Source organism: Andrena cerasifolii, chromosome 14, assembly GCF_050908995.1.
Source record: "Andrena cerasifolii isolate SP2316 chromosome 14, iyAndCera1_principal, whole genome shotgun sequence".
Classification (NCBI taxonomy): Eukaryota; Metazoa; Arthropoda; class Insecta; order Hymenoptera; family Andrenidae; genus Andrena; species Andrena cerasifolii.
Genome location: NC_135131.1, coordinates 10,924,235 through 10,938,650, shown reverse-complemented (window position 1 = coordinate 10,938,650; position 14,416 = coordinate 10,924,235). Strand labels below are relative to the sequence as shown.

The following is a 14,416-nucleotide window of genomic DNA, read 5'->3' as shown; positions in this document are numbered from 1 at the left end:
CCTATATTCTTTCCTTTTCTTTTAAGTGGTTTTCTTTTTCAATGTCATAACCAGTGGTTGTGAAATTAGGTATTTCGTGAATTAGAAAGGCTCGAGGTAATGTCTTGGTGTTCAAGTGGTGCTGAAAAAAGGAGTGTAGTATTATTCTTGAGTGGGGGGATAAAGTTATTATTTTGGGGGATTGTAGTTGTTTCTGTTTGATATTAATTGTGAAATAAAAATGGGTGTTGAAGGGGTTTGAGATATTTCTATATAGGGAATTGAAATTATGAGTAAGTGTAAAATTGTTGGGGGAGTTCGAATTGCTCTTAGTTAGGGAGTTGCTACTTATTTCTATTTAAGAAATTGGAATAATTCATATTACTCTTATGAAACGAAATAAAATTTCTCCTACTATAAGCAATGAAAATTCTCTTTAAAAAATCAAAGTGGACTAATTGACAGAAAAATGATTATATCCTTGAGTAATATGGCGAATCACTTCCTCAGCTTCTTTCCCTTCTATACTACTACATACTGTCATGTAGAACCAAATACGATTAGAATTTAAATCGTTACGTTACCTTCAACTCGCCGGTCCTTCCGGCCGGACTGTTGGGCAATACGTTCTTTATGAATATCCCGGATATGTTCTGAGACTTACTAGAACTGCCATTGTGCAGATCAACCTAAAACACATATATCAAACATTGCCAAAACACGTGATTAAACATACGCACGATCGTCCAGAAACAAAATCCTCGACCTCAGCCATTTAACATCTAATTATCATGAATAAAATTATTATTCTACCGATTTAAAATTCATTTGCCACGTAACAAAACGGCGAAAGGTTTGCTGTGATCTGTTACAGTTCTCACCAAACTTTCCACGGTATTGCATAATATACCTAAAGTAGGAAGCAACGTGGAAACATCGAAGATGACAATTCTGTTACGTCGACTAATGTCTCGAAGCCATTCGCTACGTTAATGCACTTATACCACTGCAACTACATGCGTCACATAGCGTGTACCACTCGGTTGAAATTATCAACCAATGCCACCAACGCTGGACCATTAGCAGTTCCCCGCATAACGCCACCGCTCATGCAATTAATAAAAAACAGAGGAACTACGTTTGAAATAACTGTCAGCGAGTAGTAACGCTCCGAACATCGCGTTGGAATCAGTGGAATGTTGAATGAAACGCGAATAGAAGTCAAAAATAGTGTTGTACTTGAATTGAGTAATATGTCGAGTGTCTTCGGATATTTATAGCTCGGAGTAACTGCTTGATATTAAAGTAGAAAATAAAAGGGATACGAAAGATGGTTTTACTTTGTCACTTCTTCAATCAAAGAAGATCATTGTGAAAGAAAATTTGGATTATCGAGTCTTTTTAGATATTTAAAAGTATTTTGGGTTTTTTAATTGGAATGGTATATTGCAATAAAACTGATGATTCTATAGTGAAAAGTACTTCAAGTATTGGACAAGAATTAATATCACATTGAATACAAAACTACAGAAAGTAATAAAGTCGCAGTAATAAAATTGAAAAAGATAAGTAAATTCTAGGTGCTGTCAAAGTTGATACTTCGCTAGTGAAAAGTAGCATCGCGTATATGGCTCACAAATTAACGAGCCATAAAGAGCTTTGTAACTGTTAGTGATATTATAATGCTGAAACCAATATAGTAGTACAGTCGTAAATCGGTTATGTAAGAATTGCAGCACAAAGCACATGTGGGAGCGTGGCTTAACGAAACGTGACAGGCTTGCGGACAACGGGAGCTGATACTGCTCCGTTTATGATAATTTTATGCCACGTATTTTCATAACATTATTCACCATCAATACTACATAAGCCGAGCAAATTTAACGCCTATAGTTCTCATCGCATCACACAACCTCCTCTTCCTATTTATGACTTTAATGAACAAGATCGATTTGATTAAACGCCTACAAGCAATGTTTCGTAATGGAGATTATTAGATAGGTCACTAGAACAATACTATGGAATGTGATTACTCCACTGACCCATCCAAATTATTCCAATAGCTTCGTTATTTCCATTGAAATTTACGAAAATAGACTACAGTCGTAGTAAAAACGCGAGGTAACACGTATAAAAGCACTAAGCAGTGCAACATTATGCACAACTAATTATTCCTTGCATTTATGTAAACGAACTTGTGAGTAACTGTATTACTGTCATTAGGAATACCGTAGGATGTTAAGTGCATCATTAAACTACGACACATTCTGTTTGACGATACGCGTTTGAGTGAATGGAAAATATGGGACAACCACGTGGCAGTCAATGCGTCAACGTTACATACTAATACGGTTGAACCTTCTAAAAACGGAAGAATTATTCAATTCGTGAGTTCGACGTCACTATCTCTTTCCATTCTCATCTTTTCATCCCCATCATCCTCACATTTTCCTATTCCAGAATTATTGTGGATTTAGTAAGTGCGGCATCGAGTACAAACTCAAAATCTCAAAGAGCAAATAATTATATTCTTTCAGAACGAGCAAAAACAGCATCACCTAATGCCTAACACCTGCTAGAATAAAATACATTTTTCTAGTATAACGAAAGACTCTAATAAAATCTCGACCCAGTCACCAAGTGCCACGCTCTGTGCCACGGTGAGAATTAAAATTTTAGTAGGACTATAAAAAATGGTGCGAGAAGTAGATTGCGATATTCAATTATAATGAAATGAGATTTCTGCTACAGCGGTAGTCGAAAGAAGCTTTCAAGCTCATATTTCTATGTTTGCATAACTGACTCAATACCAGCCATTAAAAGTTATGTTGCTAGCACCGACCTATTCTGCCATCCCCAATCAAATTTTAATGGAACTATAAAACTGTCTTCTGACCACTAATGTATATCTTTTTATAATTCCAGCTCTTTCCTTCCACCTCAATTCCCCCGCAAGATTGAAAAACACCTTTTGCCTTTGAATAAAATTTCCACTTCCAAGAAATATCACGAACCCGTTAACCGTCTCGGCAACTCGCTTTCATGGCACCTAACGCTCCTAATTCCCCCCGCGGCCCGGCACCGTGGGCCAAGGTGGCGTCGCCGTGTTCCGCGTGCGCGCACCAGAGCAATGGGTCGAGTTTTTATTTTTATCTGAACAATATAGGCGTGTCGCGTTACGCACCTTTCCGCCGACGATGCTCAGCCCGAGGCTGGTCTTCGGCTCCCTGTAGATCTCGACCAGCCTCTCGGGGCCCCAGTGCCTCGACCAGCCGACGTTCCCGTCGTGGTCCCGATGCGTGACCGTCATGTCGACCGGCTCCTCCGCGAACACTACCGTGGGGATTTTGCGAGGCGAGCCGCAGCTCGAGGATGCGGAGCTCTCTGCCTTCGCCGGGCCGGCTAGCCCGCTCTCGGAGCGTCCCTGATGCTCACCACTGAGCCGCTCCGCCTCTAGAAGCAGCTCATCGTCGCTGCACTGGATCGCCTTTGACTCCTGGTACGTCTGTACCTCGACCTCGCGTCTCGGGCTACGCGGATGCCTGTCCTCGGCGGATGAGCGAGCAACGCTGTCGAGGGATCTACTAGGGCTGGTGGTGATGTCCTCGGGAATGCACTGCACGCTCTTCGACTGCTTCGCGGAGCTCCTCTCCGACCTGGACGGGCTATCAACGGAGTCCTCGGGGTCTGGTGTTTTGGAGAACGAGAGACTCTCTAGGTCATCCAAGCTGCACTGAACGCTCTTGCTCTCGCCCGGCGTCTGCGTCTGCACCTCCCTTCTAGGGCTCTGGTAGAACCTAGACACCCGAAGGGGACTGTCCCTCGGGACCTCGGATGGGCTGATGGGGCTCGGATCCGGACTGCACTGGGTGCTCTTGGTCTCCTGCTCAGTCTGAGTCTGCGCGTCGACCTTCTCCTTAGGAGAGTACTGGGTCTCCTTGAAGTTTCGCCCGGCCTCTTCGACCTCTTGATCTAGCGCTCGATCTTGCCAATCGTCGGTCGCGGGGCTTAATACATCCTCCCATAAAGCGGAGAGTACACCGTACAGTAAATGATCGGACTGAGTCTCGAGCGTCTGACTCAGGTACTCCAGGGAGTGCTCCTTGCTGATCAGGCTGTCCTCCTCGTGTCTCGAGGGGACTGGTTCCTCCAGCAGCGGACGCCTCTGCTGCGAGAGGGTCCTGTCATAATCCCCAGCCTCGGCTGGCGCCTCTGGTTCCCTTTCGAGGTCTTCTTTCCTCGGCTGCTCTTGCTGAACCACCTCGGGGACCTTCCTCGAAGGAAGCTCGACTTCCGCTTCAACCCTCCTCCCTGGCTGCCTCTGACTGGCACCTTCCACAGATTCTAGCCTTCATGGAAACAGGAAAGACGGGTGAAGGCGAGATGTACGACGAATAAGGGCGAAGGGGGCCACCGACGGAACCAAGTCTTCCGGCCGCCTTTAATGAGCAGCCCGACGGGCTTCTTCCTCTGTCTAACGTTTGAAAAGAATCCGCTAAAGCGGCGAATGGAAAGGTCTTCCGCGGTGACCCATTAATTGCGGCAACGTTCTGACCGCGCGCCTCGTGTGGTCAATTAGGGGGAGAATAGCGTGGACTACATTCGGGGACGAAATTGCGAGACATCGCGCGCTAATTTAGGGGTCGGAGGGTCCGTGATGAATGGGGACATCGGAAAGTGTGCTGGGGAGATTCTCTCGGTTTTTGTCTGTCTCCTTGGGTGGGAGTCCGAAATGGTGGGTAGTTTTTTGAAGTGATTGATCGAGGCGCTTTAGACACTTTTCTGTAAAAAGCATTGATAATAGATATTGGTCTTCCTTTAGCGTGGGTGGGACAGTCTTGTTTTTCTTTGAAGAATTGCAGAGCTTTCTTTAAAGTTAAAAGGTATTGGACAAATTGTAACTACTTGTGCTGAATAAAAATTTGTCGCTCAGAGTCGTGAGTATTAAGTACTGCGGGTCCTGAATCCTTTTGTTAATACCTTGTGCGTGGTATAAAGACCTGTTCAATATGATGTATCAACGTGCGCACTGAAGTATTATTGTCAGCGACGTATGCTAAATCAACGACAAAAGATCTCACAGCTCGGCTCTAATTACATCATTACGACCGCTTCCCAAGACTTCGAACAGCTGACTCGCACAAATACCAGTGCTCAATTTATTGATCGTGTCGTTTAAACAGCGTTTTAGTGTAATGGCTATGGAAATTGAAATGGAAATTGAAGGCAATTATATTAATCGAGGTTGTGATTAAAAGCCTAGTTCAGTAAATTATAGATCCACTTATTTTTTAAAACATTTTGCTTTCAGTGTAGAAAATCGAGGATTATGTTATTTTTTATTTACACCTTGGAAAGATTTTTGTATTTAGAACAGTGTTTTTAATAATCATTGGTAATGAATTCCTAATGAATACAAGTGACGAGCAGAGAATATCGTAGCCTTAGGAAACAGAGGAAATGCGAGTAACAGTAACGAAATCCAGGGAAAAACGTATCGAGGGTCGATCAAGATTATTTTCGCTTTGCTCACAAATCTGCGCGCTATCGTAAAAGCGAAAAAACTGAAGATTTAGAAGCCATAAAAGTCACGGGATACAGCGCATTTAAAACGTATACAATCTATGGAACACGGCTGTAGTCCATATAATTCGAAAATACTGTTATCAGGCTGTTTCATAAATCTTCAATATTTTGCAGATAAACTTTATGCAAAGAAGATAACCCCCATGACAGCCATTTTTCACACAAGTTTCGTCTTCATCTACAAATTGCAGTACATTTATTAAGAAAAAAAATTATCTACATCATAAAATTAAAAACCGTTCAATTTGCAAATTTTTGAATTCACTTATACTGTACACAACTATTCGCGCGAAAATATAGAGACTTTTATAAACCGATCCAGCAACAAATTATTAAGGGAAACTTTAAATTATTCAAGCTACATTGTTTCAGCACACAACTCTATCCTGTTCAAAGCATCTCACGTGTTACCGAACGTTTTCTTTGGATCACGCCGCACAAGAATTGTCTGTCTTTTCTCTCGCAACAACATCAAAGCGAACCAAAACACATCGTCCCAAAATAATTCCTACTTTCCCGAACATAATTCACTTAACACCTTGTCCTACACCTTCGACTCTTAAATTACTCCACACTAAATAATTACCAAGAAAATCGAAAAAGGCACAAATGAATTAAGCAACCCCGTTAACGAATGATAGTGAACGCGTTAATAAAAAAATGAAAGCATGGTCCCTTTAAGTACCATTTCAAACGAGACACTTTCTGACATTTCACAAGTATTATTCTGCACATGCATTTACTATCTCTTCCTATTTCCTTTAAACAATCTCTATATGAGTCAAGTAAATATGTATGTACATCAGAAATTATCGTTCCATTGGTAGAGTTGCAAAACCGCAGGTTTTACGACTCTGAGCTAAATGCATAATTTTATTTGTTGGTCAGCGACGTATACCGTGGTAAACTTTGGAAGTTAATCAAGTTCTCGTAGGTTTATAAATTTATCGATAGAGCAACAAAATACAAACCGCGAAGCACAAGTGTCTCGTCCGAACTGAACATGTACCAATCTCCCAAGTACCACCACCGAACCCCAAAGCGGGCACCCAGGAAGCGTATCCAAGAAGAGGAACTCTTACGAAGCTGTCTCCGCCGGTCGTTACCCAACAGACGTGGCCGCGAATCGATTCTCTGGACACCGGTGACCGGGTCGATTTCCTGAATCCTCCAGGAAGACTTTCACCCCGGGACCAGAGGGTACGAACTGTCGAACGGGAAAGCGGACTACGCCGAGGAAGCAAGCGCCAGTGCCGCGGAAACTGAGACGAGGTACCTCTGTCGCGTTCCTCTACGAAGCCAAGGTGTTCACTGGCGTGTCTCTGGTCGCCCGTGCGTCACTGCAAACTGGCTTACTCTGATCTAATAAACAACACACTCCGTTCCGCGTGTACGCGAAAACGTGGCGCGACCGCGCGCGTGCACGTGCACCCGCGGCACGGGTGCACACAAGCGAACGGACGCCAGGCGGTACAGTGGCGCGTCTAAGCAGGCGCTGGCGGTCTTCCCGTTTCTAACGTGGACGAGGAAACGTCCGGCCGACGATGCCGAAAGCCTCACCGAATCACGACTAATCGCGTCGAACCGTCTCCAGGAGTATCCTCCTGCGAGTGGATGCACGCGTACGCGCCAGCGAGCGCGCAACCGCGTCCGTGTGGGTGAATCCGTCGCGAGCCTGTATCGCCCTGGCGTGGCTTTGCAACAGTGTGTGGGAGTAAGTACCGAGCGAGCTTCGTTGCGGCAAAGCTCTCTCCGTCTCTATTCCCTTTCTTGCCTCCCCTCCACTCCCCCTCTCGCTCTTTCCACCCCCCGTCGGCGGAGGTTTCTGTCTCGTTCTGGACGACGGCCGTGTGTGCTCGTCTTCGCCACGGGCTACACTGCCGCGGTTTCCTCTCTTTCCGCTTTGCCGCGGTATCGCGTCTGGCATCTTGCTCTATCCCGCGGTCCGTACAGTTCCATCGCTGACGCGGCCCTCGTTCTTATCTTTTATCGTCTCTATTCCCCCCTCGCCCCTGCGCCGGTTCCTCCGACTGCACTTTTCTATATTTATATCCGTGTTCGGCTTCCGGTGCGCGATGCTCTCTGGATAGAGAGATAGACTCCTTTCAGTCTAGTTATGTGGGTCGCGCAGAGGTGTCTCGTTTAAATGGTCCCCCTGGTTTGCGCAATCGGTTGTTCCACCTTCTTTCTGCTTTTGCGGGGGTTTAGTGCCTGGGGATGGTGGGTTTTTGTGGCGAGGGTGGATGCGTAAGTTGATTGACTCGAGACGGAGGGTCTAATTGGATTGATTGTCTCTGTTCCTTGGCCCCCCTTGGTTGCCATCGGTTAGGGGTTTTTAACACGTGGATACACTAGGGGTTGGTTGTGGCGCAGGGTGATTGACTTAGGATGTTGTCTTTGATTGGAATGTTGGCCTATGTTGTCTGGGTTTCACTGGATTATACATTTGACTGCCATTTTGGGATGCTGAATTATTTAGAAATTATGGTAGAAGGTGATTCGAGAGAGAACCAGAATTGTGCAAGTTGGAAGAACTATGATATCAATGATTCCAAGTGCAAAATGATAAAATAATCTTCCTGACATATATTTATGTAACGCGTCTCTCTTATTTTCTAATATAAATTGCCTCTGTAAATAATTAAATTGTCGATCATTTTTAATATATTTTAAGTCCATTTTTTCATCGTTCCATCGAATATCCCTACAATTCTTCAAATTACCGCAACCATCCCTTCGCCAAATATTCTTTATCGCGCTCTGGTATTTGATCAGTTTATTATTCCAGCATTTCCGCGACAGCACACGCGGAATAAAAACGCCCCATTCGAAAATGGACACGACTCAGAATCGCTTTCACGTGGGCATCCGGCTGCCAACCACGAGAATGCTGTAACGATCACGCTTCGTTGCGACTGGTCGCCTCTTCGACGAGCCGCCGAAGACTTTCGACGCCAGTAAGAAAAATAATTGATTAGCCGGCCTATTTCGGTTCCAATGATCGCTCTGGGCAGAAATGGAGGAGAAAGGGGGCAGCACGGCCATAGAATTTTCGGGTCGCGAAACACTGAGCGATATGCCAGGCGACCCAGATTTCCAACCAATTGTGAGCATTTCACGGGGTTTCCACAGTCGACCGTCGTGTAATCTAACCGAGTGGCCAGACGGGGAACAACACTGCTCATTAATCGGCATTCGAAGCCCTTTCCGCGGATTGTTTTAGATTACAATATGAGCAAACCGAGACTTTCAGCCACGAGGACTTCTCGTTTAATTGACTTTGCTTGGATAATGACCAGCTCTTTCGCCGCAAGAATTTTTCTCCAATTCTGGCGAGAGACTGAATATAAATGTGGTCTTTTATGCGTGAAGTGGATTATTCTTCTGCCCAACTGCTGCAGAGGTGTAATGATAGTTAATTTTCTGGGTAATTTGAGAGGATCTGCAAAAGTGAACTCAGCAGATATGATTCTTCAGTTAGCAATAAATATTAGGACGTTTTGGGGATGTTGGATTTCCCCATATTCTACTTCAGTAATTCAGTGGATTTGTATATATTAGAAGTAATGTAAAAGGAGACTGTAAAAGAAGTGTCGTCAGTCTACTCGAGGAAGTGCGTCAAAAATTGGGAAAAATTAGGGCACTAATGTAGCCTGCCCACGACGCGTTTCCCCAAAAGTAGCTAACAATGGTGTTAAAAATATCGAAAGAAGCACCTTAACACTTTGAGTGGCTCAATGTTTTGAACAATGGCCCCTATTGCTTCTGCTGAGAAAGTCTTAATTTGTTTCCAAAGTGAATCGATGTGAAAACACGCCAAAGCCATGCACAGGGTGCAAATTCCTCGACGTGAAAACACGTCGACGTCGCTCAGTGTCAATATGCTGCTTCCACTCGCTAAAGTATCGTTAAAAAATTCTACTAGAAAATAAACATTTCCCTTCAGAAACAATGATCCTGAGCAACGCCAAAGGCAAATTACCCCAGGTTCACTCACCTCTCAGCCACCCTCCATCCACAATCTTCGATCAGACTTCTCCTCCGCTGGTCACCGATCCTCTTCCCTTCAATCCCCACGTTCTCCAGCAGGATCGTCAGTTCCGGTTCGTCCGGCTGCGCCAGGCTGCCTATCTTGAATATATCCTGATCTTTCACCCTCGACTTCACTCTCAACGCAGCCATCCTCGATCCTTCGCTACCAGTCCTACTAAGTTTCCTCTCCTTCCTCTCATTGTCGACTGTATTCACCGCCTCCTCGCCACCGTCCGGCACCCTCGACAGGTCCAGCAGGATCTCACTCTTCAGGTTTCTCTGAGACACGCTGTTCTCCTCGTCATCCTTCGTGTCCACCAGAGTGTTCTCAGAGGTGGACTTCGCCAGGCTGAGCAGCTGCAAGCGCGACATGTTCACCATCTCCGGGGAGGGCACTCGGCCAGTCCTCACTCTGATCGAGTCAGAAACCACCACCACTTCCGGCGGCGAGTGCACCTCCACCCTCGCAGGCTCCTCCGCCCTGTTAGCGGCTGCTTCTTCAGCAGTGATGATCCTAGCCTTCACCAGCTGCACCTCGGGCATCCCCGAAATCTGCTCGCTGATGTCCTCGAAGAAGATCTCCTCGACGTTCTCCTGTATCCTCACTTCCTTCTTCGTGTCGTCCAACAGCGACTCCCTGGAGGACTCCCTGGAGAATGTCCTCTTGCGCATCGAGCTCCGACGTTTAGTCGCTGACACTTCGGTTTCTGGGGTCGTGGACGTTCTCGGTCCATCCACGCTTCCTGGACGTCGATCTGCTGTCACAGGCTTCTCCGATCCCACGGTAGACGGCGTCTTGGTTGATTCTTCCGGCGTGGCTTTCGTGCTTTCAGTGACTTCTCTCCTTTCTTCGGTGGACGATTCTTCGACAGGACGCGGTATGTCCGGAGCAATTAAGCTAGATGGACGCGTCGCTCGGTGCTCTTTGACTTCCTGAGGATATTGCATGGGTGCGACGTCCTCGTCTCGGTCGATGCTCGGAGGCATCTGGGCGTAAGAGAGGCCGCTGTGCTTCGTCAGGAACTCCGTCACCCTTTCTATACACTCTTGCTCCCTGAGGCTCTTCCTGCGCTCCCTCGTCATCTTCTCGCCATCTTGCACGTCTCCTCTTTTCCACGATTCTTCGTACTCGTCCAGCCTTCTTCTAGATACATCTACGGAAGCCTCCTCCGCGTTATCCTTCCTTCCTCTTTCCTCGATGTCCTTCATCTTGAGGATCTTCTTCTTGGCGCCCTTGTCAGCCACCTCGCGCATGCTCTCCCTGGACGAGGACATCCTGTCCTCAGAATCCGCGCGCCTCAAGGTCCTCTTCGTCTCCTGATCAGGACGCTTCTGCGTGGGCGTCGTCTCTTCAGGCACTTTCTCCATAGGTTCATCCTCGCTTCCGATCGAACGTTCCCTCTTTAACTTCACCTTTGGGGCCACTTTCTCCACCCCTGTCGCTGCACCCTGGCTGTGACTTGCAGCCACCTTCGCGTCTAATGGCACTGCGCCAGAAATTGCTAGGACCACGTCCTCGCGCACGTCGCTGCTCCCAGCAGGATGGAACTCGACAACCTCCACCTCCGCCGTCTTCGAGGGTGTATCTGTTTGGAGGGGTCGCGGGGAATGCTTCGTGGGACTGCAGATCGGCGTCAACGGAGACGCGTCCCTCCAGTGGTCCTCCTCCTCCTCGTCTGTCTCTGGCTTGTCCAATGACAGCTCCGTCACTCCTGAGAAGTTGATCGCAACGGGGCTGGTCAGGGGATTGTATTTCGTGCCAAATATTCTCAGGGAGAATTATCGATCGGGTCTGGGGGGTTTGCTGTGTTAAATCTGTGACACTGGTGATCTTTACGAGCTGCGAGAGCTATTTTACACTAGACGCTTCAGTGGCTCAAGTGTCGACTTTAGATATACTCACTTCACAGAGTGACACTGGTTGCGCGATGATAGAGGAATAGAACATGTGAATATATCTAAAATCTTGAATGTCTTAAACACTTACTCGTAAAGCGCTAGAATACTAATGAGACTGTATACTGGAAGCGTGCAATTCCTACAGTGACCTAGATTAGGGCCACTGTGATTATTTACATTGAAATGGAACAGATAGCTCGCCATTTTGTAGTTACGTAAAGATTCTAAGTGAGGGGGCTCGGGGATCAGTGCTACTCGACTGTTATTGCTGAATAGATGTACAAGCTGCTCGTCGAATGCTTTTTAAACTTGCTGAAGCGATCGAAGTTTTTAAGGATACCTGATCTGGAGGACAGGAAGTCCTCGAGCTCGGCTGCGTGATCTGTCGTTTCGCTTTCGTTGGGGAAGCTTTTGCTGCGTCTCACGGGACAGATCGGTGGCACCCTCTGCCATGGGGACCGGCCATCGGGACATACAAAAGAACCGAGAAAAAGTCAGGGAATTAATGCCATCGTCAATCGTGCCCGTCGAGCTTCTCCTCTAGCACGCGGCGGAAAAGAGTGGGGCGTACTTTACGCGGGAAGATAGAAGCGGTTCGAAAGTGTGCTACTTCCAAAGTACGATCGGTGTCTCCAAGTGTGATTTCCAAGTGGAACGATAGAATTGCAGGTAGAGGTGCTGCTGGTATCGAGCGTATCGATGTGTAATGAATTTTGAAAAATGAATATTGTGCACTACAAGTGCAATCTTCAGAAGCACTAAGGAATTAAATATTCTGGCTTATAATTATTTGAAAGTAAAATTTTTGCTGCATGTTCAAATTCAATATATTCGTGATCCTGGAGTGTTCTTTTTGAAATTTATGGTATAAACGCTTTGGTATGTTAAATGAGTGGTAAAACTTGAGAACCTCAAGTAAAATTATCGATTTGTTTGGGTACCTTTTTGGAATTTACAGTAATTTGAGCAAAATTATTAGAAATCATTTTTAAGGTAATAAAGTTACAGTAAGATTTTGAAAAGTGTAATGGTTTCCCTATACAAGATAAGAGGGCAAGGGGAAGTGGATCGTTTGTAGTCAGACGCGTGGTGTAGTGAATGTACTCACTACTGTGAAGTGGATGCCTCTGGAAGTTTTACATATAGATTAATCCAAAAATTGTTTTAAATATTTAGATGTTCAGAGACGTGTACATACAATGAACTCAGTTGTGATTTTGTATCTACAGTACTTCACAGTTTACTTGAATATAAGATCAAGCTGGAAATAATAAGGGAAACATATGTTGTATGGTCAGCCGCGGTCTAGAACTAATATAACTGTAGATATATAACCCTGTAACTGTTTAGTATTTTAAAAATTGTTTCGAGCAAAATTTATTTATATTAATAAGTACATCATACATTATAAACATGTATGAGTTCAGTTGCAATTTCAATTAAGATTCCTAAATTACATAAAAATTTATGTTTTCAAAAGGTGTATATAAAATCTACTCTTTTGTGTAATAGAGAAAATTCTGATGTACGCTTGATCTAAAAGTGTAATTTTAACTGCAGCCTATTATTGTTATTATTTATGCTAGCAAATGACGAAGCGAGAAGCAAACACATTTCTAGAGTGATCAAATTTTAAGCATAGCGGTAGAGGGTACAGAATAAAGTTGAAAACCTGAATTTGTATTTTCAATTAACACCGATTAGCTTCGTTAACAATCGTGTTGTCAAGCTACCGATTAACGTCTCGATAACCGTCAGCAACAGCACCTCTACCCGAAAGTAGAAAATATCTGCTCAACGACCAGTAGAATTGGAAATTATAGTACAGACAGTTCCAGGTATCGTACAGATTGACAAAGGGTCAGAATAAAGCGACAATTCTCGAAACACTTATGGAAAGATAGCTAACTACTATTTACATCGCTATTTTCGCTACGTCACTTTCACCCCCATTATCTTTTCTCAATTGTTTTCATCTAAACTGACACAGCAATCGGTGAAGATCTATCGATTTCTATTAAAAGTACTCAGTTAAACCAATGCTTACTTCCCTCCTAAAATCTTTACTAATTAAATGCAAAACTCGAAAGATCTTCGAATGACTCCTTAATCATTGTAATACGTTGATTGTATATTAATTAACCGAATCACTAGCACATACTGACGAAGCAAAGAAGTAGAAACTATTGTACACGTTCCCATCGACGCAACATTCGCCCTGATTACACTTCCTTCCTCCCTTTCAAGCAGTTACTTCAACAATAAATACTTGGGACACGAAATACTTGATAACAGATACAAACACGTCGAAAGCAATACGTTGTTTATGTACAAATGTACAGGTGTACTTCGAAAGACTCTGTTTTTAACCCTTTGACACTAAAGACAAAAGAAATTCATACAGTTATTATTAACAATTTCGAAAATTTCATTCAAAAGTAAAATAATCTAAAAATTTCCAATTCAATTTTTTTTAGGGGGCAAAGGGTTAAAGAAGGTTCTAGCGAGAATATAGCAGGTTGAAAAAGGAAGTCGCCTACTGAAGAAAACCGCCAGTCTTGGTTTTTTGTCTCCGTGGAAGTCGACATTCCGTTAGACGAGACAAAAAAAAATGAATTACGTTATCCTCGTTAGACAAAAAACGTTGAACGAGTCGAATGATTCGATCGTTTGTCCTCACCTTTCCGTCGAATGCTTCGATCCTGTTCTACTTCGACGAGAAATAGAAGGGGACGTGCGTTTTCTCGCAGGGAAAACGACAAATGCGCGCGAATCGGCCTCCTCGGGTCATTGGAAAAAAAATCGTTTAAAGGCAGCACCTTCGCGAGGGCGCCACGAAAAGTTCCAAAGTAGCTTTGCGCACGAGCGCAAAATGGCGCCTAAACAGCCCCGATATTAGCTCGAGTGGAACGAAGCTGCA

At 44.8% G+C, this 14,416-nt stretch overlaps 1 protein-coding gene across 7 annotated transcripts in view; it reads right to left on the bottom strand.

Moving 5' to 3' along the window:
• LOC143376298 (multiple PDZ domain protein) overlaps positions 1-14,416 on the bottom strand; it is an 84,217-nt gene that overhangs the window by 18,045 nt on the left and 51,756 nt on the right. For 6 of the 7 annotated variants that reach the window (XR_013087064.1, XR_013087065.1, XM_076826448.1 and 3 more), the window contains exons 18-21: positions 11,837-11,942; positions 9,563-11,309; positions 3,164-4,328; positions 564-668 (exon numbers count right to left, since the gene is read on the bottom strand). Coding sequence is in view for 5 of the 7 variants with exons in the window: in XM_076826448.1 (XP_076682563.1) it covers positions 564-668; positions 3,164-4,328; positions 9,563-11,309; positions 11,837-11,942 (3,123 nt within the window). In the remaining 2 variants the exon portion in view is untranslated. The remainder of the gene's footprint in view (positions 1-563; positions 669-3,163; positions 4,329-9,562; positions 11,310-11,836; positions 11,943-14,416) is intronic. The other variant, XM_076826447.1, reaches the window with a different exon arrangement.